The 25,642-nt window shown below is 48.3% G+C and overlaps 2 protein-coding genes and 1 long non-coding RNA gene across 7 annotated transcripts in view; 2 read left to right on the forward strand and 1 right to left on the reverse strand.

Annotated features, from left to right (window-relative positions):
* Nucleotides 1-2,631: 2,631 nt before the first annotated feature.
* LOC109247993 (60S ribosomal protein L39-like) lies at nt 2,632-2,820 on the forward strand. Its single transcript, XM_019417261.2, has one exon. It carries the CDS (start codon nt 2,632-2,634, stop codon nt 2,785-2,787), a length of 156 nt encoding a protein of 51 aa, XP_019272806.1. The 3' UTR covers nt 2,788-2,820.
* Nucleotides 2,821-8,734: 5,914 nt separating this feature from the next.
* The window catches only part of GATAD2A (GATA zinc finger domain containing 2A), a 104,604-nt gene continuing 87,696 nt past the window's right edge, over nt 8,735-25,642 (forward strand). Inside the window, exon 1 of one of the 4 annotated variants that reach the window (XM_019416474.2) lies at nt 8,735-9,049. The gene's annotated coding sequence lies outside the window, so the exon portion shown is untranslated. Of the gene's footprint in view, nt 9,050-23,494; nt 23,754-25,642 lie in introns of those variants that run through there. The other 3 variants (XM_019416475.2, XM_019416473.2, XM_053898336.1) reach the window with 3 other exon arrangements.
* LOC109247669 (uncharacterized) lies at nt 15,690-23,223 on the reverse strand. Of its 2 annotated transcripts, none has more exons than XR_002071816.2 (3): nt 23,066-23,223; nt 20,905-21,077; nt 15,690-16,332 (listed from the first exon to the last, which is right to left on the reverse strand). It is a non-coding gene; the product is annotated as an uncharacterized LOC109247669 (long non-coding RNA). The 2 variants fall into 2 exon arrangements; XR_008420631.1 differs by having other exon boundaries at nt 22,998-23,223.

Raw genomic sequence — 25,642 nt, forward strand, 5'->3', positions numbered from 1 at the left:
TTCGGCAACAATCCAGAAGGAAATTCTCATGAAGAAGCCCAGAGCCTTGGTGATCAGATGTGTCAGAGGCTGAGCAACAGGAAGGACAAGCCTGGCCCAGTCTGGGTGGAAGCCAAGGCAGGGAGCCCTGATGGCCGGCTGCTTCCCCACAGACTGGCCCAAAGGCCTTAACATGGAGGACGGGGGCAGCTCAGCAGTGACAGGGAAACTTCTTTCGCTAAGGCACATGTGAGACCTTTAGGGCATGATTCCTGAGTGCTCAGAGCTCCTTGGGGACTGCCGAATTCCGCCCAAGACAGGAGTCCAAACCCCGGATCCCCAAGCTGCCTGTTCTGCTCCTGGAGTTTAAATGACCATGAAGGTACAGTGAATTTCTGGCCTTTAAGACTCAGTCAGGCTCAGCCCAGAGAGCGGCTTGGTCCTTGCTTTGTTGTCGAGCTAAGTTGTACCCTCTCTGCGTACTCCTCACTTGGGAAATGTAGGAGCTGGACTAGCTGCTTTCTTAACTTCTTCTCTGGGATATCCAACATAGGATTATCTACGCGAAGAGGGGACACAGAGGGGAGAAATGAAGAGGCATTAAGAAATTGGGGGTGACTCAAGAATTTAATGTTTATAGGTAATTGACCTAATTGATTAACTGCGTGTGTGTATTTATTATGTGTATATTGAGGAATGTTGTTCTATTCTCTGGGAATATATTATGTACTAGAGATAAAAAAGAAAGAAAGAGGGAGGCCTGGGTGGCTCAGTCCATTAAGCGTCCGACTTCGGCTCAGGTCATGATCTCACGGTTCGTCAGTTCGAGCCCTGCGTCGGGCTCTGGGCTGATAGCTCAGAGCCTGGAGCCAGCTTCAGATTCTGTGTCCCCTCTGTCTGCCCCTCCGCTGCTTGCACTCTGTCTCTCGCATTGTCTCAAAAATAAATAAACGTTAAAAAAAATTTTTTTTTTAATGCACAAAAACTAAAGGATTATAAACAGAAAACGTTAGTCACCAACACACTCATGGCCTCCGCAGGTGGAAAGCCTTGGCTGGAGTCGGGGATTTCGATCTTCACTCTGGAGCTTCCTGCCTCTCCATGCTGCAGCCCGAAGAGCTGTGACCACGCCCGGCTCTAGTTTGAGGTGGCCGGGAGGACTTTGGGGAGAGAGCAGACAATTGCAAAGATTTCAGGATGGGAATTCCGACCTAGGTTCTGGTTTTGTTTATTTGTGACCCTGGCCGAATAAAAAACCCTGAACCTCAGCTGTATTCCCTCCCAAATGGGGCACTATTCCTTGACCCCATGCAACTACTAAGAGAGGGAGATGTAGTGAGGGAAGCAAAAGCTGGCTTAGCCAAGGGCAGCATGCTGAACCAGCCCTTTCAAATCATAAACAACGTTCTACCGACTGTGAGTTCGCCAAGATGTTGATGGGTGTTCTGAGAATAAAAGAAAACAGATCACATGGTCAAGGAAGTTTACAATATACCACAATAACACCCATTATCAATAGTAGAGGTTTAGCAAAATCCTGTAGCTGACAAAATAATTTAACAGAGAAATTAATCGTAGAATCCCTATTGATATCTTGAGGCATTCTAATGTCCCATGGAGTCCAGAGAGGGGCATTTTGTGCCGATTAATGTATCCCCGCGGGGGATACATTCCAAGACACCCAATGGATGCCTGAACCCACAGATAGTACTGAACCCTATATATACTATGGATTTTGCTATATATACATACCTAAGATAAAGTTTAATTTATAACTTAGGCACAGCAAGGCACAATAACTAATAATAGAATAATTATAACAATACAATGTAATAAAAGTTAAGTGAATGTGGTGTCTCTTCCACATTCTCCCAAAATATTTTATTGTATTGTACTTAACCCTTCTTCTTGTGATGATGTGAGATGGTAAAATTCATACACGATGAGATGAAGTGAGGTGAAGGACGTAGGGACTGTGACACAGCATTGGGTTACTGTTGACCTTCTGACAATACCTCAGAAGGAGGATCGTCTACGTCCAGACCATCATTTGCCCACGAGTAACTGAAACCACGGAAAAGGTGTGGATAAGGTGATACTGCTGTGAGGCATCATTCCAGAATGACGCATCCCAGGGAGAAACTGGAGTGAAGGGAGGGCCACAGGAGGACTCTGAATGCCAAGCTAAGATTCAACCTTCGGTGCTGAAAGTTTCAGAAACATCTTCTTCTTAATCACAAAAGCAATACAATACCAGCCTCCTTAAAAATGGAAGTTTTTGGGGGGCGCCTGGGTGGCTCAGTCGGTTGAGCGGCCGACTTTGGCTCAGGTCACGATCTCGCAATCCATGGGTTCGAACCCCGCGTCGGGCTCTGTGCTGACAGCTCGGAGCCTGGAGCCTGTTTCGGATTCTCTCTCTCCCTCTCTGCCTCTCCCCCACCCACTCTCTCAGTCTCTCTCTCTCAAAATAAATAAGTAAATTTAAAATAAAAAAAGAACTCTCCAGAGATTTAAGAGCTTTCAGCCTAGGACACTGGAAAGTGATGTTAGTGCAAAAGAAAAGAGTGATAAAGGCTAACTAGTTTAAAGGATAGGGCTCCCTCTCCCTTTTCTCTGCCGTTATGGTGTGTGTAGTTGACTCTGTGCCTCACCATGTCTTCTTACATGACCTTTAGGATCAAGGGATTCCTGGCTGAGAAACAAAAGCAGACTCATCCCATTCCCAAGTGGGTTTCGATGAAAATTAGTGATAAAATCAGGTATAACTCTAAGAAGAGACATTGGAGAAGAACCAAACTGAATCTATAAGTCACTTATGAGACGGCACACATAGTTATACTGTCTCAAGGTCACTAACATCTTACCATGTCATATTGAAAAGGTCACTACTCTTTCTGGGCAGGTGGACATGTTTTATTAGGAAAATAATGTTTTCCCCCTTTGTCTCTGTGCTTCTGCACTAGTAGGTTGGTTCAGTAATAAATATATGAGAACTTTTGTTTGGGGGGAAAAAACAGAATGGAGAATGGATCAAAGAGAAAGACATCAGATTTTGTCTGGAACACGTTCAGATGTTGGGGTTGAGTCACATCCCATGTAGAAAGGAAGGAGATCCTAGATAGGAAGTCAAGCTGACTGGAAATACACATCTGGGAGCTCCTAAGAGTTCCACTCCTCGAAGGGATTCATTCTCTGAAGAAACACAGAGGGCACAGAGGAGTAGCAAGACATGAGCGGCCTGGCAGAATTTCCAGGTAAATTGGCACGAAGACTGAGCAGGAGACCAGAAGAGGCAAGTTCCCCAGAAGCCATGAAAGACATTTCAAGGAGTACGGAGTGTCCTCTAGACGCTGGAGGTTGGCGAAAATGCGGACCAAGAAGAGGGGAATCACTGACTTCTCAGTAATTTGAGAGAAGGGTTTTAGTGGCAGGATTAGATACCAGCCTGACAGGAGGAAGGAACGGCAAGGGAATGAAAGCATTTAGGCCAGGTCTACAGGTGTGATATGCATGCCACTTGGAGGCAGACAGGGAGTCACTTCAGTCCTAGGGCGCAGGACTGTTTTGTCTCAAGGAAGAGAGAGGTTAAGGGAAGGCTCTGAAATGCAGCAGAATGAAACCCCTGACCTGGGTTTTAGGCTCAGATGTAACTGCTTGTCTGGGATGCCAAAGGCCTTCAGATTCCGCAGAACCTCAAGGGGAATTCTCCACTGGCGGCAGTAAAGCAACTCTTTTCCATCTAGCACAGCAGTTGGCTTCTCCCTTTGCATGCAAAGTGGCCACACGTGTCTAAAATGAACTTGCTCCTGCTCAGAAATACTTTGATTCCTGGTTGGGGAAGTTACCCTTTTGGGTTAGTAGTCTTCTAGGCTGTAGGCGTGTAGGTGTAGACAATACTTTTTGCTTCAGCAAAGGGTTATCACTAATCCCATTTAATTACGTCAATAAGAATCAGGTAAGATTTGTTACTAGCGTCCAGGTTTTTGATCTAGAGACTAAAAAAGCCAGGCAGAAAGGGCTCCTGGGCTCCATCTGGACTTAGTTCCAGATTTTCTAGCCTGGATAATTCAGGTGCTACCTGACTTTCTCTTGGGGAAGCAGGTGGGTGACAGGTCAAACTCTTGAATTGGTAGTGCCTATTTCTCTCTGGAACCAGGCACTGAGTTTTTACCTTTTTTTCCCTGGGAGAGCCAAGGCGAATTCCAATGGATCTGCTAAAGGATGCAGGTTTCAGTAGATTAACAATTCACATATGTGAACCTCAAGGTGCTTGGCAAACCCAAGTGAATTTTGCAGTCCAACAGTCTTGGAAGGCAATAATGGAAGGGCACTTTGCTCTGGGCACCTGAACTGCCACTGTCATCGAGTGCCATCAGAGGACTTTAACATTTGCGCTTAGTACCCTTCCCACTGGAATTAACCAGCTGTCATTCTTCATTGTTAGTGGCCACTCTACCTTGTCTGAGACCATGACACCAATAGGGGGTCTCTGTAGGCTGGCACCCACCAGGCCCTCATTTTTCTAACTACCACTGAGGCCCTGCCTTCCTTGCTGCCTGTGAAGTCACCTGGCTCACTTCCTGTTTCCCTATTTGGATGTGAATGTCACTTAGCCAGTTTGCCCACATGATTTCCCAGACCTAGGAAGGGACACGCCTTGATGCAGAGAGATGCAATCCAAGGCAGAGAGATGTAATCGCTGTTACCACTGTGGAAAGGAAAGCCATCCTCGGTATGGATCACATGTTCTCTCCATTTTTTTATGTCAGAAGCCGTGCTCACGTCATCCATTTTGGCGGGGCATTTCGCTCCCTCTGATCAATGTCCATTTGCCTTGGGCTCTTCCAGGATACAATTTTCCAGCCAAATGAGGTTTTCGTTTTATGTTTTGGATTCCAGACTTCACGGACATCCCTTAATCCAACATCTCTGCCTCTAGGCAATGCCTTTTTCCAGAGAGTAAAGAAATTCTGTACATTCTTAAAAAGGTGAAACATAATTATAGGCCCTGACATTTAAAAAATTTTTTTTAATGTTTATTTATTATTTTTGAGAGAGAGACAGAGACAGAGAGAATGAGTGGGGGAGGGGCAGAGAGAGAAAGGGAGACACAGAATCCAAAGCAGGCTCCAGGCTCCGAGCTGTCAGCACAGAGCCTGATGTGGGGCTTGAACTCACGGATTACGAGATCATGCCCCGAGCCGAAGGTGGACGCTTAACCGACTGAGCCTCTCAGGCACCCCTAGGTCCTGACATTTCTAAGGCTTGGTCTGGAAATCACACCAGATTTCCCTGAAATAACCTTACTTCATTTGCAATCTCCCTTTGACAAAGTTAATTTCGGTGGCCTTGACCCTGATGATGGTCCCTCACTTGCCCCTTGCTCTTACTAGACCTGTATCCAGAACCTTCTCACAGCTTCCCTAAAAGAGAAGTAAGGCTCAGGAAGTTTTTGGTTCTCAACATGTCTCTGCTTGACATAAGGACTCATAGGTCCCCCTTCTTCTCCCCTTTCCTGCACATAGGCCCAAAGTGAGATTAAGGCGATGCAAGTTTAGGACCCAGCCATAAAGTGGCAGTGGGAGGTGAACAAGTCACAGTTAGCTTCTAGGCTGAGCTCCTCTTTGATCCCAGTTCAATTCAGTAACTATAATAACACTGAGGGGTTACTTAAAGGAATAAGTCTGCAGCCTCGCTCTCAGGAAGCATCTTGCTTAGTGGCTGGAATGAAAGGAAAAGCTCCTGAGTCCTACTGGGCACCACGCACGCACGGTACAAGGCATTTTGAGCTCACACTCCTCAGTGCGACCTTTAGGGACTGGCGCTCTCATTTCTGATATGGCTGAGGAAAGTAACTGGCCTAGCTCCTGGGGGTTCAACAGCAGCTCTGCTGGCTACCAAGTTCTGAGTGTTTATTTTATTTTATTTTTTTTTTAAACTTTTTTTTACATTTATTTATTTTTGAGAAACAGAGTGAAACAAAGCATGAGCAGGGGAGGGGAAGAGAGAGACAGAGACACAGAATCCGAAGCAGGCTCCAGGCTCTGAGCAAGCGGTCAGCACAGAGCCTGATGCGGGGTTCGAACCCACAGACTGTGAGATCATGACCTGAGCCGAAGTTGGCCACTCAACCGACTGAGCCACCCAGGTGCCCCAAGTTCTGAGTGTTTATTGTCCACCCAGACTGCCTCAGACACTTGCAGAATATGGTAACTGTTACAACAGAGGTGCAAACAAGGGGATCTGGGAACACATTATCTTGTTTCCAGTGACTTCCTTCCCTAGCCAAGGACTCTGTCACCCTTGCCACTTGGGTCCAGGCTGAGCTCAGTCAGGGAATCAGGCTCCACAGGACTGGTCTGCCAGCCTCCCATTCCTGTGACTCTCAGAATTTATCCTTTACTTTTCTTTCAGGAACGTCAGTCCACACAATAATCCTTTCCACTGCTGCTTCATGGTTTACAAACAGTTTTACATCATTATCTCACTTAATCACATTCCTACATCTTGGTACATCTTTAGTACAACATTCTGTCTTGCCTGACAGGCTTGTTTCCCTTTACTGCATTCATCTTGGCTCACCAGTTCCAACCTATATATAATTCAGGTATCTCGGTACCTTGCGCATTTGTGTGCACAAAGTGGGGGAGATCAGAGTTTGCCATGTTGACTCCTCACAGTGTTGTGGGTCTTTCTCATTGCTGCCTTCTTCGCCCCTTTGATTCAATGGTCGTTTTGGTTGTCTACTAAGAGCAAAGCTGGGTTCTTTTTTGTTGTTGTTGTTTATTTACAAGTAAGTAATCTCCACACCCACAGTGGGACGTCAAACTCATGACGCCGAGATCAAGAGTTGCATGCTTTCCCGACTGAGCCAGCCAGGTGCCCCAAAGCTGGGTTCTTTAAAAGATTTTATTTTTTAAGTGATCTCTGTACCCAACGTGGGTTTGAACTCAATACCGTGAGATCAAGACTGGCATGCTCTACCAACCGAGCCAGCCAGGTTCCCTAAAGATAGGTTCTTTGAGGGGGAAATCAGCCGACGGGTGAGTTCAGATTAACAGCGGGAAGATGCCTGGTGGGCCATGGTACGGGCTACAGTAGAGGTGCAAACACTGCAGTTTGAGTGACTGATAAATTTTGTCTGGGGGGTGGGTGGGAAGCAGGAATGCTTCCTGGAAGGGCCCCACCCAGCAGAGAAGGAAACGGCCCAAAGAGCTCAACAGGGGACAGAATCAGGAAAGGCCACAAATTTGACCCTTGGGAAAGAGTAAAAGAGCAGCACAGAAAAATATTCTCAGAGGAGAGAGAGAGAGAGAGAGAGAGAGAGAGAGAGAGAGAGAGAGAGAGAAAAGAGGGCTAAATGGGTAGCTTTTCCAAAAAGGAAGTATTTAATTCCCCAAAATTTTCTAGGAAAGAAGAGTCTGATGGTCACATTTCTCAGGAAAAGGGGAACGGTTACTGCAACAAGGACACTGCTTAGAAAAACCTCAGGGAGCACAACTGCCTGACATTTCTTTAGTGAAAGGGATGAGGGGGCAAAAATCTCCTGCAATTCTGCTCTGGAGAAAGAGGTGCTTGAAGTTGCAAATTTCTCCTCTGATGCGTGCGTGGGGGGGGGGGGGGGAGGTGGGGGTGGACTGTGTGTGGACATACAAGGTAGGAATTTCCCAAGTTATCTTCAGAGATGAGGGTCAGGGAGGGAGAGGGCGGTGGCCCCGAGTAGTGCTCAGAAAAGAGGCAGGGTATGCCCCCCAAATACTGTCCAAGAAAGGCAGTGGGCCGAGTGCCCCAAATTCCCTTCAGTCAAAGGGTCAAGGGCCCAAACCTCGACACATTTTCCGAGAAAACAGAGCTGGGGGTCGCGAATCTACAAAATCATCCTCATCCTGGCAATTCGCAGAAAAGTCGGCAAGGCAAAAATCGCCAAAACTTTTCTCAGAAGAGGGCCAGAGCAAGAACCTCCAAGATTCTCTTTAGAACAGGGGCCAGGAGCAAGATTCCTGGATTCTCCTCAGAATGGGGGCTAGCAAACGAATTCTGAAGATTCTCTTCAGAACGGGGGCCAAGGACAAGAATTTCCAGGATTCTTCTCAGAAGAAGTCGAACCCACAACTCTTGTCAGAAAAGAGCGCAGAGGGGGAAAGAATCCCCTCGGGAACAAGGCCGAGCCACTGGTTGTCCAGTCTCCTCAGAGCGCGCCTCACGCGGCCCCGCCCACCGCCCGGCGTAACCGCCCCACACCCGCCCTGCCCAGGCCCTCTCCGGTGCATTGTGGGTGGGGCGCCCCTGCTGAGCACTGCGGGGAACCCCCTGCCCAGCCAGTTGTCGGCCGCCGGGCGGCCCAGCCGAAACGCCCTCCGGGGTCCGAGCGAGCCGGCCAAGAATTGACGCGTCCCCAAGTCCCCGCCCCTCTTGGCGTTCCCGCCCCGAAGCCGAAGCCCCGCCCCCGAAAAACAGTGACTGGCCCTGAGGCCCGCTCCACTCTCCCATTGGCAGGTTGCCTGTCAGTCACGCCGTCCCACCCCCTCGGGCCCGCCCAGGCCGCCGGCGCGATCCCGAGGGCCAGCCGGCTCGCGCACTCATTGGCTGTCCGGCGCTGTCCGTCATGAGGCTGGCCACGCCCACGGTGGGGCGCGGACCCCGAGAGCCTCGGCCGGACCTCATTGGCCTGCGGCGCCGCCACTCGACGAGACGCGCCTCAACCCGGAAGTGTGCGAGGCGAAATCTGCCTAGCAACCGGGGAAGCCGGGCTGCGAAGCGGGCAATTTCAGTGTGAGAAGGAGCGGCGAGACCGAGCGGCGGCTCCGAGCGCGGCGCGGCGGCTCCTCCCGCCCGGGGTCAGCGCCCCGGCGCGCGCACGCGCACCCCCGCCACCCGAGCGCGCTCCGCGCCGCCCGCGCAGTCGGTCGGTCGGCCGTCTGTCGTCCTGTCGCCGCCGCCGCCGCCGCCGCCGCCGCGGGCGCCACCTGAGGGAGCCGTCGCCGCGGGACCTGAGCGGACCGGACCGGACCCCGCCTCCCGAGGCCGCCCGGGGCCCAGCAGCCACCCGCGGAGGCGCCGAGCAACTTCGGTGAGTGAGGGGCCCGGCGCCGCTGGTGGCGGGTCCCCGGCTTCCGGTGCCCCGGGCTTCTCTGGGGCTTCCGCTTCTCTGAGGGGAGCGCCTCCGGTGCGCGGACCCCCTTGTCTGAGGGGAACCCCGCCTCTCTGAGGGGAGACCCCCTTCTCTGAGGGACCCCCGTCTCTCTGAGGGACCCCCCGTTTTCTGAGGGGCTCCACCTCTCTGAGATACTCCACCCCTCGGAGAAATGCCAAGTCCTCTGAGGGACCCCCGCTTTTCTGAGGGGAGCGCTTCTTCCCGGATGGACGTTCCACTTTTCTGAGGGACCCCCTGCCTCTGCGGGGGAGCCTTCCTTCCCCCATGTCTTTGAGGAACCGCCAGCTTCACTGAGGGACCCTCGCCCCTCTGAGAACCCCCCTCCCCCCCCCCCCCCCCCCCCCCGCAACTTCTCTGAGGAGACGACGATCGCGATGTTCTGTCTCTGCGGGGCCCCCTGATTCCCTGGGGACCCTTGCTTCTCTAAGGAGACGACTTGATTCTAGGGGAACTCCCACTTCTCTGGGGGACCCAGCCCTCCCTGCCTTTCCAGGGACCACCCCCCCCGCCCCTCCCCCCTCCCATGTTCTGTGAGGAGGCCCCTGCTTCTCTGAGCTGTTGTCCCTCTTCTCTGACGTGTTCCCCTTTTGCCCTTGCTTTTCTAAGGTGCCTCCCGCTTTCTACGGGTCCCCTCCCCCCCCCCCCCCCGGGTCCCCTTCCCCCCCCTGCCCTGCCTTTCTGAGACGCTCTCCCTGCTCTCGGTCCCCACTTCAGTGGGTGACATCCCTTTCCCAAGCGTCCCTCCCCCGCCTGAGGTGCTGCTGTTGCTGCTGTCACAGTCCTTCTTGGAGGTGGTCCCCACTTTTCTGAACTGTTCCCATTCTTGATGCGACCCCCTCCTTTTTGGTGAGTGCCTCCTCTTTCCTGAGGGGTCCCCACTACCCCGAGATGCCCATTCATCGGACTGGAGCCTTAGCTGTCTGAGGAAGAGTTCCCCCCTCTTCCAAAATGTGTTCTTTTGGGTTCTCCATTAATCTATGGAAGCCACGATTTTCTGAGGGTCTCTGGCTCCTCCAGAGGTTCTGCCCCTAATATCCCCATTCCTAGGGGATCCTCATGTCCCTTAAGTGTGCCTCCACTTTTCCAAGATCACTTCTGCTGGTGGGAAACACCGTGGAGTTTTTCACTTCTCTGAATGGGTGCCCCCGCATTCTGAGGCCTTCCCCTCCCACTTGCCAGAGGACATTTCCCCCTTTCCTGAGGTTTCCCTCCTGATTCTCTAAGGGAGAAACTCTTCCTTCATTTTCCTTGGATCCCCCAACTCCAAGCCTCCCCTGTTTCTGTTTATGGCACCCTCTTCCTCCTTTCTGGAAGGAGAGACCAGAAGTGTGCCCCCTCTTGTCTTCTTTCTTGCCAGATTGGAGGAGGAGTTCTTTGAACTTTTACCTCAGCTTCCAGGGACCTGGAGAATTTTGTGGCTGGAAAGGAATTTGGGAGACAGAGTCAAAAAGCGTTGTTTTCTCTTGTCCTTCTGAGACCCGCTAGATTTGAGGGGGAGCAGGAGCTGCTTGCCAGGTGACCACCTTGGTTCGCTCTAATTGTGAGCCTTGGGCCACCACAGTGTTGTGAGGCCGATGTGAAGGCTGGAGGGACAGGGTTGGAGCGTTGTCCTCCCGTTTTCCCCCATTATCACACTGTCAGGCTGTGAGACTGACCCATTTCCTGTTCCATCCCTCCATCCTCCCTCTGCATAGTATAACTCCCCCCTCCTCCCCACACCCCCCCACTCCCGCCCCCAAACAAAAAAGGAGAAGCAAAAACAGTCCTTCAGGTCTTCCTGCTGTGTTTTCTCTCTCCTTGGGCCTTCTGATTCACCCCTTGATCTCTAGAGGATCCCTGGTTTGTGGGCCACTCTGGTTTGAAAGGCAGGGCAAGAAGCAGGAAATGGGTCACCTTAGATCCAGGAAGGGTGGAAGGGAGGCAAAGGACAGTATTTCTCTACGTTTTAGGTAACTTCAGCCTGGCCCAAAGGAAGTTTTTACATGGCTTTTACAAATCTCATGTGTACTTTTTTTAATGGCCCACCCTGGATTCCAAATTCACTCCAGTAGCTAATTTTATCTGCTTTGCCAAACGCAGAGCTCTCTGGAGCCCAAGTAGATGAATGCTGGCATTGAGAGATGGTCCAAAGGACAGGAATGAACTCAGTTTGAAACCTGAGTAACTTGTAACCACTTCGTGTCCATGCACAAGTCTCAGGCTAAAAACATGGGGGAGAATGTTCTTGAAGTAGAGTTCTGAAATGTAGGCTGAACTGTTTGGTTTAGCGTTTCAACAAGTTCTTCTCTCTGACTCTGCTAGAACTGTAGTTCACTTTACAGTGTGACTTAAAGCTGTCTTTCTCCTGTTCGTTTCCATCTGGGTCTTGCTTAATTTGAGTCCTTTGTGAAGATTCCTGCCGAGGCTATAATTTGAGTTCTAAATTCGTCGGGGGACCATGTGGACACAAGTTTCAACTCGAGCTATTTTCTTCTGTGGAGAAGTGCTTGGAGAGTTTCCTGGGCCCTCTGCTCCTGGGGTAGTCAAGTCCAGGCAGGAAGGTGCTGCAGACCTGGTTGCTCTCTTACTGCCTCTTCCTGGTCAGTTGCAGGCACTGCCCTGAGGGGAAGGGTACGGATGGTGGGGAGCTTGGGGGTTAGGGTTTCCTGAGACAGGGCAGAGAAGAGCTGGCACATATTTATTTTAAATGAAACCCATAGGACCAACAGGATGGGGTGTTGGAAAGAGAAGGGGGAGCTTTGAAGCCAGAAGGACCTGATTCAGGTTTTGGTCTGTCCTTCCTAGTTGTGTGGCCTTGCACAAGTTAAAATGCAAAATCAGCACGTTACTAAATATTTGAGGGCCACATCTCTATGAATGTGTGTGAAGGTGTCCACAGATGGGAAGTGCTTCCTAGACATACGAATGAATGAATCTGAGGGGAGGCAGTCAGTATAGACATATGAATGAATGAGTGAATGAATGAATGAAGGGGAGGCAGTCAGCATGGCGCCTAGCACATGGTTGGTGTGCAATAAAGGTTGTCTGTTGTGCTCATGAGATCAGGGTTCCAGACCAGGAAGCTTTTGACATTCTGCCAAGGCTAAATATGCCCGTAGAGAAAGAAATGTGGTATGTTTCTTGCAAAACCCGCTATCACCCTGGGTCTTGTAGCATTTTTCTGTGTTCAGATAGCAGCTATGAGATGGACTTGCTGCGTAGCAGGCATTTGCTGTGTAGAAGGCATTTGGCCTTGTCTTCTGCTTCTGTAAAATGGGGTAATTTGTAAGTGGAGGGCAAGTAGGGAGATGTACTATAATTAGACTGTTGGCAAAGTAGAAGACTATAATGAACTTTAAGAGTTGTGGGAAGAAAAAAATAGGTGAACTATAAACGTAAAGGATCATATTCATATTTTGGGACTGCTTGAGTGAGCAATATACAGCAGTTACCTGGTGAGTGATCTCTTCTTACACAATAGAACCTTGAAAGAAGAATGTTCTTTTAGGGTAATGGATCAGATTTGGGGACAAAAGACTGGGAAAGTGATGTACAAAGGCATTTGCTGTCCCATAATAATAGTACATTGAGAGGGCCAGTGTGTGGCTTAGTGCCCATGAGGAGATCAGAGTTCACCTTGAGCTCCCAGGATCTAGAGAGCTGTGGAAGATGGTAACTTAGGGTGGGGGTGGAGGTAGGGGCTGGGGTGGGCAGGACACTTTTTTTGGGGGGTGGGGGAGGATTCTTTCTTAGCAATTACTGAAAGCCCTGAAATCATGGCGAGAGAGTTGGGCCTAGCCTTTTTCACTTACTAGTGTGGGGACAGATGGCACACAAATATGGGTGAAATAATGGGTGAAAATCTGAGCTAGGCCTCCACTGGGCTACTCCCAGGTTTGAAGGATTCCCCACCTGCCTTTGAAATTACTCCCTCTCCCTCCCTCTTCCCCTCTTTACTTTCTTCTCTCCCTCCCTCTGCCTCCCTCGCTATTGAGGCGAAGAATCCCCCAATCTTAAATTTCTCTCTTTTTAAAAATTTTTTTAAAAAATGTTTTATTTTTGAGAGAGAGAGTGCAAAGGGGGGAGGGGCAGAGAGAGAAGGGGACAGATGATCCAAAGCCAGCTCCTCATTGCTGATAGCAGAGAGCCCAGTTTGGGGCTCAAACTCACAAACCATGAGATCATGACCTGAGCCGAACTGACTGAGCCACGCAGGTGCAGGTGCCCCCTCTTAATTCTTTTAAAGACAGTTATTCCATTAAAGAAAAAAGAACAAAGCTTTATTATTTTTAAGATATAAAAAATAAAGTAAATAACTCTAAAGGGCTCACTATCCCTTTTGAAATTGTTCTGTGTCTTTTTGTGTCACAGACTTCACTCTGGTGGATGGTGGCGTCACCACCAAGTCTCTTATCTAACAGGAAGTTTTTTAAACTTTTTTTTTTTTTTTTTTAATTTGAAAGATCCTTACAGCAGTAAAAACCCTTGGATAGTTAGAAATGATATTGATCTAGGTACATTTATTAGACGTAATGTAACATGGTTATCTGTTGGTGGGGAGCTCTAAAAGGCATATGGGTCCCAACACTGCCCAGCTTCTAACTCTGGACGATAAACTGTTGATTTATATTACTGAAATAGCTAGGGAAGTCAGGGTTTCCTTCCTGTTGGAGACAGCACTGGGGGCATTAAATCCCTGTAGGATCTTAATGATAAGAAAGAGACTGACCTCTTCTGGAATTGGGAAATAACTACTGTATGAAGTTGTTCCATCCAAATGCATGGAAGGTGTTATTTTTAATTTCTAGTATTAAATTTGGCTTTTTCCTCTCTGTAGCCTGGCTGCTTTTGTTTATTGTGGTGCATTGTTAGAATAATAATTTATCTCTTCAAACTGGCCTATAAGGGACAGTTTGAGCACTCAACTAAACAAGGCTTTTGTTGTGTGGCCATAAGGTAGGGCATTAACAAATTTTTTTTTTTAACATTTATTCACTTTTGAGAGACAGAGCATGAGTGGGGGAGGGGCAGAGAGAGAGGGAGACACACAATCCGAAGCAGGCTCCAGGCTCCGAGCTGGCTGATGTGGGGCCGGAACCCATGGACTGCAAGATCATGAACCCACTGAGCCACCCAGGGCCCCAGGGCATTTTTTTTTTTTTTTTTTAACGCAACTTAAATTGGATTGAAAAATAGTGTTAAATATTCTGGCTCATGTAACTTCCTATATCAGCAAATAATCCAGCAGTAAATGTTTGTGTGACTACGTTGCACCAGGTTTACCATGCTGGGTGCTGGCAGCCTAACAGTGAGTAGGATAGATGAAGTCAGCTCTCAAGGAACTTAATCCCAGTCACAGAGAAGAAAACAATCAAATGAAAGACTATTGCAGAGCTTCTTTGGGAATATCCCTGGATGTTGGGAGCTTGGGGTGGAGTTTCTTGGAGGTTTAGAAGTGAAACCTCACTACTCCTCTAATTTACTCACTGGACTCTGCTTCTGTTTCCTCCATCTTAAAGGAGGCAAAAATCATGGCATTTTCCTGGGTGATTGTTGGCTGTTGGCACTAGTTGATTCAGGATGACTGTGACTATAATCTTTGAGAAAAAAGAGAATCTGGGATGGTCACTGGCAGGAGCATTTTCAGCTTCGCTTTTCTTGAAGTCAGTGGCAGTGTGTTTTTGGAATCCTGTGGCATTTCTTCATGGCAGTGCATGTTATGCACAAAGATAAACAGGTCTAAAAGCCCTCTCGCCTTGTTTGAAATCTTAAAAGAAAATTCAGACAAGCAGAGTGCTTGGCTGTTGTTTATGGTATGGGAAAGAGTAGTGAGCTTTCAAATAGATAGACTACTTTGTTGTGCATTAGTAGGTTGTTGGTGCACAGTTCCCTCTGCCCTAGGGTTCCCTCTTATACTGGGGTTGGAGAAGCACTAACCTTAACCTTTCCATGATGTCAGATTTGATGTTAAGCCACATAGGTCAATTATGTGACAGATGCTTTTCTTAAGTGTATTTGTGAGGGATGGAGCCGGAGAGCAGGGGTGGAAATTCATTCAGGACACATGCTTCAAGAGGAGAGAGAGATTATAAGGAGAGTTTCTGGTAGTGTTTTGCTTTCCTTCAAAGTACTGACTTAGAGGTGAAGAGGCAGGCTCTGGCCGGAAGTGGGCGTGGACAAGTAATGCAACTGCATGTGACCAGGCTCCCACCTCTGGGCTTTGCTGCCCTTGGGAAGTGGATGCTTGCTCCCTCCTCACTTCCTGTTCCCTTGCCCTCCAGCAGAGTTCTTGGGCCCCAAGTTGAGTATAGAAAATACGTTCAAATTCTCACTTTTTTTTTTCTTGGTAAGCTGCTTTGTTAGAGCTGCGATCCACCAGTGGACTTGCACTTGGCAGTTTTGGGGGCTCAGCTAATGTACCTACAAACTTAGGACTATCTGGCAGGGTAGCCAACAGGATGCTTTTCTGTTGCATTATCACAGTGTTCCCTGCAGGAGCTTGCCTGTAGAGGGCTGCTCTGGAGATGTGTATAGAACTCAAGGAAGCAGACATTAGCAACGTCCTTCTGCAAGAGTGTGTTCTTGAAGAATGGTTTACTATTATTTGTCTTTATTACTTTGTAAAAGTACCCTCTGTGCAGTAGAAACTTTAGAGCCAGAAAGACTTGGGTTTGTGTCCAGATTCTGACACTTGCTGGCTCTGCGACCTCAGGGAAGTGGTTTAACTCCAAGTGGCCTAACTTCTTTGAGTCTCAGTTTCCTCATTTGTGGGGTAGGGATGGTAAGCATGAAGCAGGTGGGCAGATTGTTGTAGGCGCCCGATAAAGGTAGTTGTTATGGAATCATATCAAAGCTGAATGGCCCTCTTAAAGTTGGCACTCAAGTTTGGATAACTAACTACTTATGCCAGTTAATACTGTCTGAGAGTAAATCAGTCCATGTTGGGGCCACAAGCTGGGTGCAGCTGAGGACCGGTGATCTAGAGGTTCCCAGATTGGTTGATTTTTTCCCAGTGAGTTCTCTCAGTTCACTAGGGCTTTATGCTGCTGTGTATCACTTTGGTGTACTTACTATATAGACTTCCGGTGCCTCCTGAAGCATGGATAGGGTAACTGGGAAAAGGGCTCAAACTGGAGGGTGGGTAAAGAAAGGGTGATAGAGCTACTTGTTAGGTGGCTAGGCATTCTGGGGAGAAGAACAGCATAGGCATGGGCAGGGACCTGGAGGTTAAAAAAAAAAACAAGGTGAGTTTTCTTGACCTGAGGAGGTTATGAACATCGGAAAGTCAAGAGTTTGAACTGAGCACCTTTGGCAAGAAAAGTCTAAAGTTTACCTTTAAAGGTGTAGAAAGTTTTATAAAATGTCCATAGTAGGAAAGTTCAATTCAAAATTGAACTCAGATTAAAATAATATTTAAATTGAATTCTTAATAAACATTTTCAATCAGAAATCAATGATGTCCAGTGAAATCAGACCATCTGGACTCTCTTTGTACTGGTATGTAGTCTACATGAAGTTTAATCTCCTAAAGAGCTTCAAGAAAACAGATTTGGGGGCTGCTTCTGAATTATTATTATTATTATTTTTTTTGAGAACTGTTATCATTTAAGCTGGTCTAAAATTCTTAACACAGCAAAACAAATTTTTAACTTGCATGGCATTTTCAAGGTGTAGGTTTTATACTTAGGAAACTTTCAAGTTATTTATTTATTTATTTTAAAAAATTTTTTTAATATTTATTTTTGAGAGAGACAGAGTACGAGTGAGGAACTGGCAGAGAGAGGAGACACAGAATCTGAAGCAGGCTCCAGGCTCTGAGTTGTCAGCACAGAGCCCGCTATGGGGCTTGAACTTGCGAACCACAAGATCATGACCTGAGCTGAAGTCAGACGCTCAACCCACTGAGCCACCCAGGCTCTCCTCAAGTTTTTTTTTTGTTGTTGTTGTTTTTAAGTTTATTTATTTACTTTGAAAGAGTGGGAGAGAGAGGGCACGTGTACCCATGTGTGCTGATGGGGGAGGGACAGAGAGAGAGGGAGAGAGAGGAACTCAAGCAGGCTCTGTGTTGTCAGCCCAGAGCCCCGTGTGGGGATGTGGGGCTCGATCTCATGAACTGAACTGTGAGATCATGACCTGAGCTAAAATCAAGAGTCGGATGATAGGGGTTCCTGGGTGGCTCAGTCAGTTAAGTGACTGACTTTGGCTCAGGTCATGATCTTGCAGTCTGAGTTCGAGCCCTACATCGGGCTCTATGCTGACAGCTCAGAGCCTAGAACCTGCTTCAGATTCTGTGTCTCCCTCTCTCTTTGCCTCTCCCCTACTCGCACTCTGTCTCTCTCTCTTTCTCTCTCAAGAATAAATAAACCTTAAAAAAAAAAAAAAAAAAAGAGTTGGATGCTTAACCAACTGAACCACCCAGGCACCCTGAAACTTTCAAGGTTTATATTTAATCTCTCAATGTATCTCTATTGAAGGTTGACTTTTGACTTAAATTTGAAATAAATATCTTATTCTTCTGTTAAACAAGGAGTTGGTAAAATGTAGGCCTGATCAAGTCAGCATGCAAGAAGGCATGGGTGTTTTGTTATCAAGCTGTGAAGGAGAAAACCAGAAAGACCCATCCCCTGTATATATATTTTTTAATGTTTATTTATCTTAGAGAGAGAAAGAGACAGAGTGCGAGTGGGGGAGGGGCAGAGAGAGAGGGAGACACAGAATCTGAAGCAGGCTCCAGGCTCTGAGCTGTCAGCACAGAGCCTGACAAGGGGCTCGAACCCACAAACCAAACCATGAGATCATGACCTGAGCCGACGGACGCTTAACCAACTGAGCCACCCAGGCACCGCCCCCTGCTCCTCTGTATTTTTAATACAGACACCAGGGTAGGAAAGGGTGGGGGATACCCATCCTGTCAGGAAAACTTTTGGGAAAAATGTTTTACCTCCCTCCTATGTCAGGTTGGAAGATCTGCTATTTAACAATCGGGGAATGGGGTATGAATTGGATACCAAGTGTTAAAATATTTTTTTTTCATGTCTAAATCATGGATGGGATGTTTATTAACAGACCAGTGATATGACTAACACTCTTTCTTTGCTAAATAGGTTTGAATAGGTTCATCTCTAGACCTAAGACTAACATAAACTTTTTTTTTTCTTTTTTCTGGTAGCTTTTTGATTTTTCCTTAAAAATTTTTTTTAATTTTATTTTTGAGAGAGAGAGAGACAGCGAGGGAGGGGCAGAGAGAGAGGGAGACACAGAATCCAAAGCAGGCTTCAGGCTCTGAAGCACAGAGCCCAGTGCGGGGCTTGAACTCACGAATTGTGAGATCATGACCTGAGCCAAAGTCAGAAGCTTAACCTACTGAACCACCCAGGCGCCCCAGATGTTTTTCCTTTTAATTCTTTAATTCATAGAAAACATAGTTCACTTACTCACTTTTCAAAGACTTAAAATTGCTAAAATAGGTGGGCATTTTTTTTGTAAGCCACGTATAGACACAAAAGAGATAATCCTTGCCAACTGGTGACACACGCAGGTGAAGACAGAGTGGGAGATATACTTCTGGGTTCACAGTAATACATCTAGCAGTTTGTTTTTAACCCTTCAGGGGAGCATTTGTAAGCAGAACTCTGTAGTGTTGGGACTTCCTCATGGCCACACAGAGACTAAGTACAGATGGAGCCTGAACTCCATGTTGCCCAGCCACTAAGTATACGGAATTGTGGTTAGAAACGGTTAGAAATGACATTCAAAACAAAACAAACACATGCTGACAAAGTGGCCCGTCTCTAGAGAGCTGTGTTTTAGAGAGCTTTTCAGCATATATATGACAGGGATGAGGCAAACAGGTGCAGATATGTCTCCCACAAACTCCTAATCTAGCGTAAGAATGCTGTGATTTAAAAAATGACATTTGTGGGGCACCTGGGTGGCTCAGTCAGTTAAGCATCCAGTTCTTAATTTCGGCTCAGGTCTCTATCTCACTGTTCATGAGTTTGAGCCCCGGATCTGGCTCTGCCTCGCTGGCCTCTGCTCTGACAGTGCAAGCCTGCTTGGGATTCTCTCTCTCTGCCCCTCATCCGCTCGTGCTTGTGCGTACATGCTCGCTCTCTCTCTTTCAAAATAAATAAACTTAAAAATAAAAGTAAAAAAAAATGACATTTGTTGTATCAGTTATTTAAATTTTTTTTAATGCTTATTTATTTTTGAGAGAGAGAGAGAGAGAGAGAGAGAGCAAGCCAGGGGAATGGCAGAGAGAGAGGGAGACACAGAATCTGAAGCAGGCTCCAGGCTCTGAGCTGTCGGCACAGAGCCAGATGCGGGGCTCGAACCCGTGGATGGGACTGTGAGGTCATGACCTGAGCCAAAGTCAGACACTTAACCGACTGAGCCACACAGGCGCCCCTGTTATAGCAGTTATAATGTACTGGGAGTGTCTTGTTTTTCATAAAGCATCACTGTAATAGTTCCTTTAACTGTTTTCTGGTCCTTGAAAAAAGTACCAAAACTATCAAAGTACTAAGGAAATCACATTAACATAGAAATGTTCCTTCCCTTTCACAACAAATTGCATTCTAATCTCACCAAGTGAATGTGAATTTAGGGTGAAATAAGAAACTATAAAACAATCCTGAGAGATTGTGCTTATGATTGTCCCTAAACTCAGTGAAAACAGTTTTAGACTTGAGTTATAAAAATGCAAAGTGTGGAAAGCAGTCAGTGATCTTTTCATAAAATACTTTAAAAGAGATTTGGTACACTTTTGAATAAACAACCTGTTTATTCTTTAGAGAACTTCTCAGAAAACAAGTGGGAGCCTAGGGTCACTGATAGCAGTAATCTCAAAATTGGTTAAAGCCTACAGAACTAGGTCTGCTTAGCCTGCAAATTTAAGTAATTAAGTGACAATACATTCTGTGTTTTGAGACAGGCATCTAGAAAGTTTAAAGGATAATGAATCCATCCCTTTTCAGCCCTTTCTGTCTCCAAAGCCCCACACTCCAGGTGTGGCCAGCTCTGGCCTCTGCCTCTGCTCTTCTGGATGCTTGGGATGTCCCATCTGTTAAGATCTGGCCCACATGTCACATCCAGAAAGATTTCCCTGATTCCTCCCCTGGCAGGCAGTAGCCCCTTCCTCTGTGATTCCTGTCTTTCCTATGAATGCATTTTTTGCATTGAAATCTTCTGTCTTTCTGTGCCGCCAGCCTGTGAACTTCTGGGGATGGTGCTTGCAAACCTTTGGGGTGAATGGTCTCTTAGTTTTTCTCCATCAGTGTTTATCGCATAAGACATCTTGAATTTTGTCCACCCAGAAACTTTTTTTTTTTAATGTTTATTTATTTATTTTGAGGTGGGGGAGGGCAGAGAGAATCCCAAGCAGGCTCCGCACTATCAGTGCAGAGCCCGACAGGGCTGGAACTCATGAACAGTTAGATCATGACTTAAGCCGAAATCAAGAGTCTGATGCTTAACCGACTGAGCCACCCAGGCGCCCCTCCACCAGAAACTTTAAAGAAGTCTCCCAATTTGGGGCGCCTGGGTGGCTCAGTCGGTTAAGCGTCCGACTTCAGCTCAGGTCACGATCTCGCGGTCCTTGAGTTCAAGCCCCGCGTCGGGCTCTGGGCTGATGGCTCAGAGCCTGGAGCCTGCTTCAGATTCTGTGTCTCCCTCTCTCTCTGCCCCTCCCCCATTCACGCTCTGTCTCTCTCTGTCTCAAAAATAAATAAACGTTAAAAAAAAAATTAAAAAAAAAAAAGAGTCTCCCAATTAAAAACAAAAAAATACAGTACCTTAAACATTCAGTAGGTGATGCTACTCCTTTTCAGTTTCATGCTACTGTGGTGCCTTTGACCAATTTTCTGCCATGAAAGAGGACAGGAATATGGAATTTGGCCCAAATTTCTTTTCTTCAGTCTCTCTTTTGTGCAGGAATAGGCTCAGATGGTATTTAGTAGAAGTTTATCTAACAGTACATTAGAAAGATAATTAGAATATTTTTGCAGTGGTTAGGGCAGAAGGAAGCCTGGCTGTTATTAGCAAGGATCTGATCTTTGAAGGATATTAAATTTAAAATGAATTTGGAAGAAAATTCTGTTTAAATGACAGAAGTGTTTTTATTTTTATTTTTTTATTTTAGAACAGAAGTGTTTTTAAAAGTATTATATTAACTGGTATCTGTCAGTATTAATTGACTGCCTTGTTTTTATGGCCAAGGGGAAACTGAGAAAAACATGGTTCTAGCCCTATTTGTCTTTTAATTAGTTTCTTCAGCTTTAGAATGGAATCTAAAGGCGATTGCATCATATTTCATAATCACCCAGCTGAACTATTTGCCGTTTAGTCCAGCACTAGGCATTGAGGTAGGAAGGTCTTTAGTCTGAACAGCCTGAGCTGCCTGCCTGAGCTTCGAGGACTCTAAACAGGTCTGGATTTACTGTCGCTTTTTCCATCTACACACCTGGCCCCTCTCTTTCTATCACAAAAATAAACGCTTTAACTACTTCACCCTACCCCCACCCCTGCTTTCCCAGCTGGAGATGTTGGCACTGCCCTCTGGAGCAGCCCACCTGTCACTAGTGCACACCTCAGCCCACAGGGGTGTGTCATTAATATGTCGCAGCTGATGCCTCTCTCTTTAAAATAGGGTGGTTGTCACCTTGGTGACTCACACAGGGCTTGCCAGCTCAGACACTGGAATCTCTACATCTATCTCAAGTCTTGGGTCTCCCACCTGACCACACTTTGCTGTGTCTGTAGTTAATTAAGTTGGCATTAATCAAGACCCAGGTGAGGAGCTGTGAGGTAATATTTTGCTTGTATTGCTTTAATATACATCATCTGATTAATGGTCCTACAGTAAAGCAGTTCTCAAAATATACAGCTGCTGAATTACAGTGAAAATTTGGATATTTGCTTTTAACCTATTCTTGCACTGGGATCAGGGAGTTCCTGCATTCCTATACCAAGTCACCTGTTTGAGAATAAGACTATTTTTGAATTTGAACAATTGAAATTCTTTGTAGCAAAACAAATTGCTGACAAAATTGGGTCAGGGAAGGCGTTTGGGGGTCAACAGTTTGTATTTTGTATCATTTTTAGTTTGAGGAATGCTTGCTTTTGGCCCAGGGGAGGTTGTGCCAGATGTTGCATTAAGCAGTTGGAAGATTTGGGGAGTGGGGTGGGGGTGGAATCAAGGACAAAAAGTTGCCAGTTATGCGTGAAACTCAACACAATTAAAATGGGCTTTTTTGAACTTCTTATTGTGGGTAGCATATAGCAGAAAAACAATTTGTAAAACTTGTTCTACATTGTTTTTCAGGTTTGGAGGCAAGACCAATGGTGGGTTGAAATTACATTGAATCTCTTAAAAAATGAAATAGAATAGTTAATATCAGAATACACTGCAAGTAGTGAAAGTATATTTGGTAAAACTTTTTTCAGTAGTATGAATATGTATTAAGATGTGTTATAAAACAAATTAAAAGCCACTATTCAGGAGTCTAGGTGTCTTATCACGAATTAACTCTGGAAAAAGAACATGAAAAGGCCTTTTCTGTTGATTCTTCAAAACAGTCTTAATATTGGGAGACTTCTTGTAATATTAGATATTTTGTGTTTCTATTGAAATTGTGTTTCCCTATATATAGTTTAATATATCCAAAGCCCATCATTCTCTCTTTCAGGTTAAACTGTGTTTCCCGTGTTTCCTCTATGTCACAGAGAAAGGAAGGGTGCAGATTTGGTGTCTTGGTGTGTGTGTTGGGGGGGGGGGGGTTCACCTTCTCCCAGAGGCACGGGGTAGGGGTGGTGCCGATTGGGAGGTAACTGGAGAGGGAGAGCCGGCATCCTCAAGTGTCTTGAAGTGGGTAGGTCTGGAGCTTACTTAGAACTCTCTTCACTTCACAGAAGTGATGGTTTAGCCGACGACCCCCGCGGGGGTGGCACTCTAACCTCCGTTTTCGGAAGCAGCTGAGTTGCTCCAGGTCTTGTAGCTCAGCCGGAGCGAGGTCAGCAGTGAGCGCGTTGTGAGTCAGCCCTGGGCGCGGTCCGCCCGGCTCTGCTGCCGGTGAGCTGGCGACGACCCCTCGGCCCTGCGGAAGGCGCTGGGACTCGGCGGGGGGGGGGGGGGGGGGGGGGGCGGGGAGCCCGCGTGGGAAACCAACTGGCAAAGTAGGGAGGCGCGTGGAGCGCGGTCGGCAGAGGCTGTGTTTCCGGGGCGGTGCCGGCCTGCCTTGCCCCGCCCTCCCCTCATCATTGCCCCGCCCCTACAATAAGGCCACGCCCACCGACCATCTGTCCCCGCCCAGCCAGGCGCGGGCGGGCGGCGTCGCCTTTAAGAGCTCCCCGGTGTTTTGGGGGCCGCGGGCCGGGCGCGCTGACCTGGTGCGCATGTCCCGGGCGGTGACGCCGGCGCCGGGCTCCATGTGTGCGGCCGAGGGGCGCATTATCTGGCCGGCGGCGCGGGCGGGCGGGCGGACCGGCGGAGCGAGCGCCGCGGGCCCGGGCGGCCCCACAGGCGGAGCAAGCGCGCGCGGCCCGGCGCCCCCGGCCCCTCGGCCGCCCGGACCCGCAGGCGACCCCGGCCCCACGGCGCAGCGAACCTGCGCGCTGCCCTAGGGCCCGGCCGGCCCGCGGCCCGGTAAGTTCTGGACCAAACTTGGCGGGGAGCAGGGGCCGGGGGCTTGGGTCGGGGCTGGGGTCGTGAGGTGGAGCCCGAAGCGGCGGAGGCGGCGAGGGTCGGGCAGGGTAGGGGGTCACTGGGCTCTGAGGGACCCCGCGTGAGCATAGAAAAGTGAGCGCGAGCGAGTGAGTTGTATCTACTCCTTGTATTCTGGGAGCGTCTTCCTAGCGCTACCCTGGAAAGTTCCGCGCTCCGACGCCGCCCAGGCACGTGGGGGCCGGGCCGGGTGGGGGTCCCGGAAAGTCTCGGCGTCGCCCCCCTTCCTTCTGCGCTTCCTCCGGGGCTGGAGGAGGGGCTGGGCCTCCAGGGGTCGCTTGCGAGCGGCTGGGACGGGCGGGGGAGGGGGCGGCGGGCGGACGGCACGTGGACGCGCGGGGCGGGGGGTCCCAGGCCGGGGGGCGGGGGTCCCGGGCGGGCCTGGCCGCTGCTCTGAACCCCGCGGCGGCGGCGACGGCGGCGGCGGAGGATCCCGTGTCAGAATAAGAGTCCCCACGCGCCCACGCCTGCAGGGCCGTCCCTCTACCCGCTCGCGCCCTTACTACCTGACCCCAGGGTTCGGGGGACCCTTCCTCCCCATCTGGGCTCGAGCCCGTCACAGGGACCTACACTTTAAATTTGCCTCCCTATTTAGGCGGTGGCTGTATTGATTTCTTTTTTTCCCCACCTGGAATGGGTCGGCATCGGTGACTAGACAGCAGCAGCTGGCCTTTTAAAGGGATTATTGCCAAGAATCGGAATTGATCACTTCAACAAGGAGAGGCTTATGGGCAGGGCCCCAGCCCGGAACGTGATTGACACTGGTGTGTGTGCACACTTTGGGACCCAGAAATGAATGGGGATCCCTCCCTTAGGAACTGAATATCAACCTTGGGTGCGCGTTTCTGCCCTGCCTTGGGAACTTTGCAGGGGCTGTTTAATTTTGTGTATCTGACCCAGCGTCTTTAGTTGTGTAGTTCATCCTTATCTTGAGAGCTTTGGATTCTTTAGATCAAAGTCCGGGTGAGTCACTTGGGCCTTTAATTTTTTCTCTCTTCCTCACCCTTTTACTTCTTTCAGTTTTCTTGAGTACACAGTGCTTGTTAAGTCACTGGTTCTGTGTGTCCATTTCGTACAGTGACACCTTCTGGCTGTGGCAGCACAGAAACTGAGGGATAGACAGCCTTCTGTGTAATTGCTTCAGACTTGTACTGACTGTCCTTTGATGTTCTTTTTCTTTCTGGTAGTGGTTACAAGTTTTCTTTTAAGTTAGATTAGGTGAAATAATGTTTGCTGGCACCAGATCAGGATGCTAAGATTAGTAGCCTGTTACACCTGACAGCAAGCTGTGGAGGAGGGCTGATAGACCATACCAATCCCCAGATTTGAGTGCCTGTTGTGCACAGGCATCTTCCATGCCCATAACACTCCAGTGGGGTGGAGGATATAATCCCTACATTATGGGTGAGGGAACTGAAGCTCTTGGAGGCCAGGCTGCTTGTCCAAGGCTGCTGAGTGGTGGAGGGGCAGAGCTGGGCTTGACTGAGCCTGATGTTTTGGGCACCAGAGTCCAGGAATGCTCCTGTTTGCAATCCACTGTGTGAACATTTCCTGGGCACTCCTAAAACAAGAAGCCATTTACTTGTCCAGGCTCCAGTCCACTCCTGCTGGGAGTTGGGGGATGACCTGTGACTTGGGGACACCATTGTAGCCCTGCATTGTCCTCAGAGAGCAGAGTTACCAGCTGGCCTTGAAGGAGCCAGGCCATAGAGGTGCCCCTTTGCATTTGCTTCTTCAGCTTCCAACTCAGAAAAGTTGGTCCTTTTCTAGAAAAAATAGTTTAGAACGGAGGTTTTGAGAGCAATTTGCAA

Source organism: Panthera pardus, unplaced genomic scaffold (genome assembly GCF_024362965.1).
Source record: "Panthera pardus isolate Hobbes unplaced genomic scaffold, ASM2436296v1 HiC_scaffold_8, whole genome shotgun sequence".
NCBI lineage: Eukaryota > Metazoa > Chordata > Mammalia > Carnivora > Felidae > Panthera > Panthera pardus.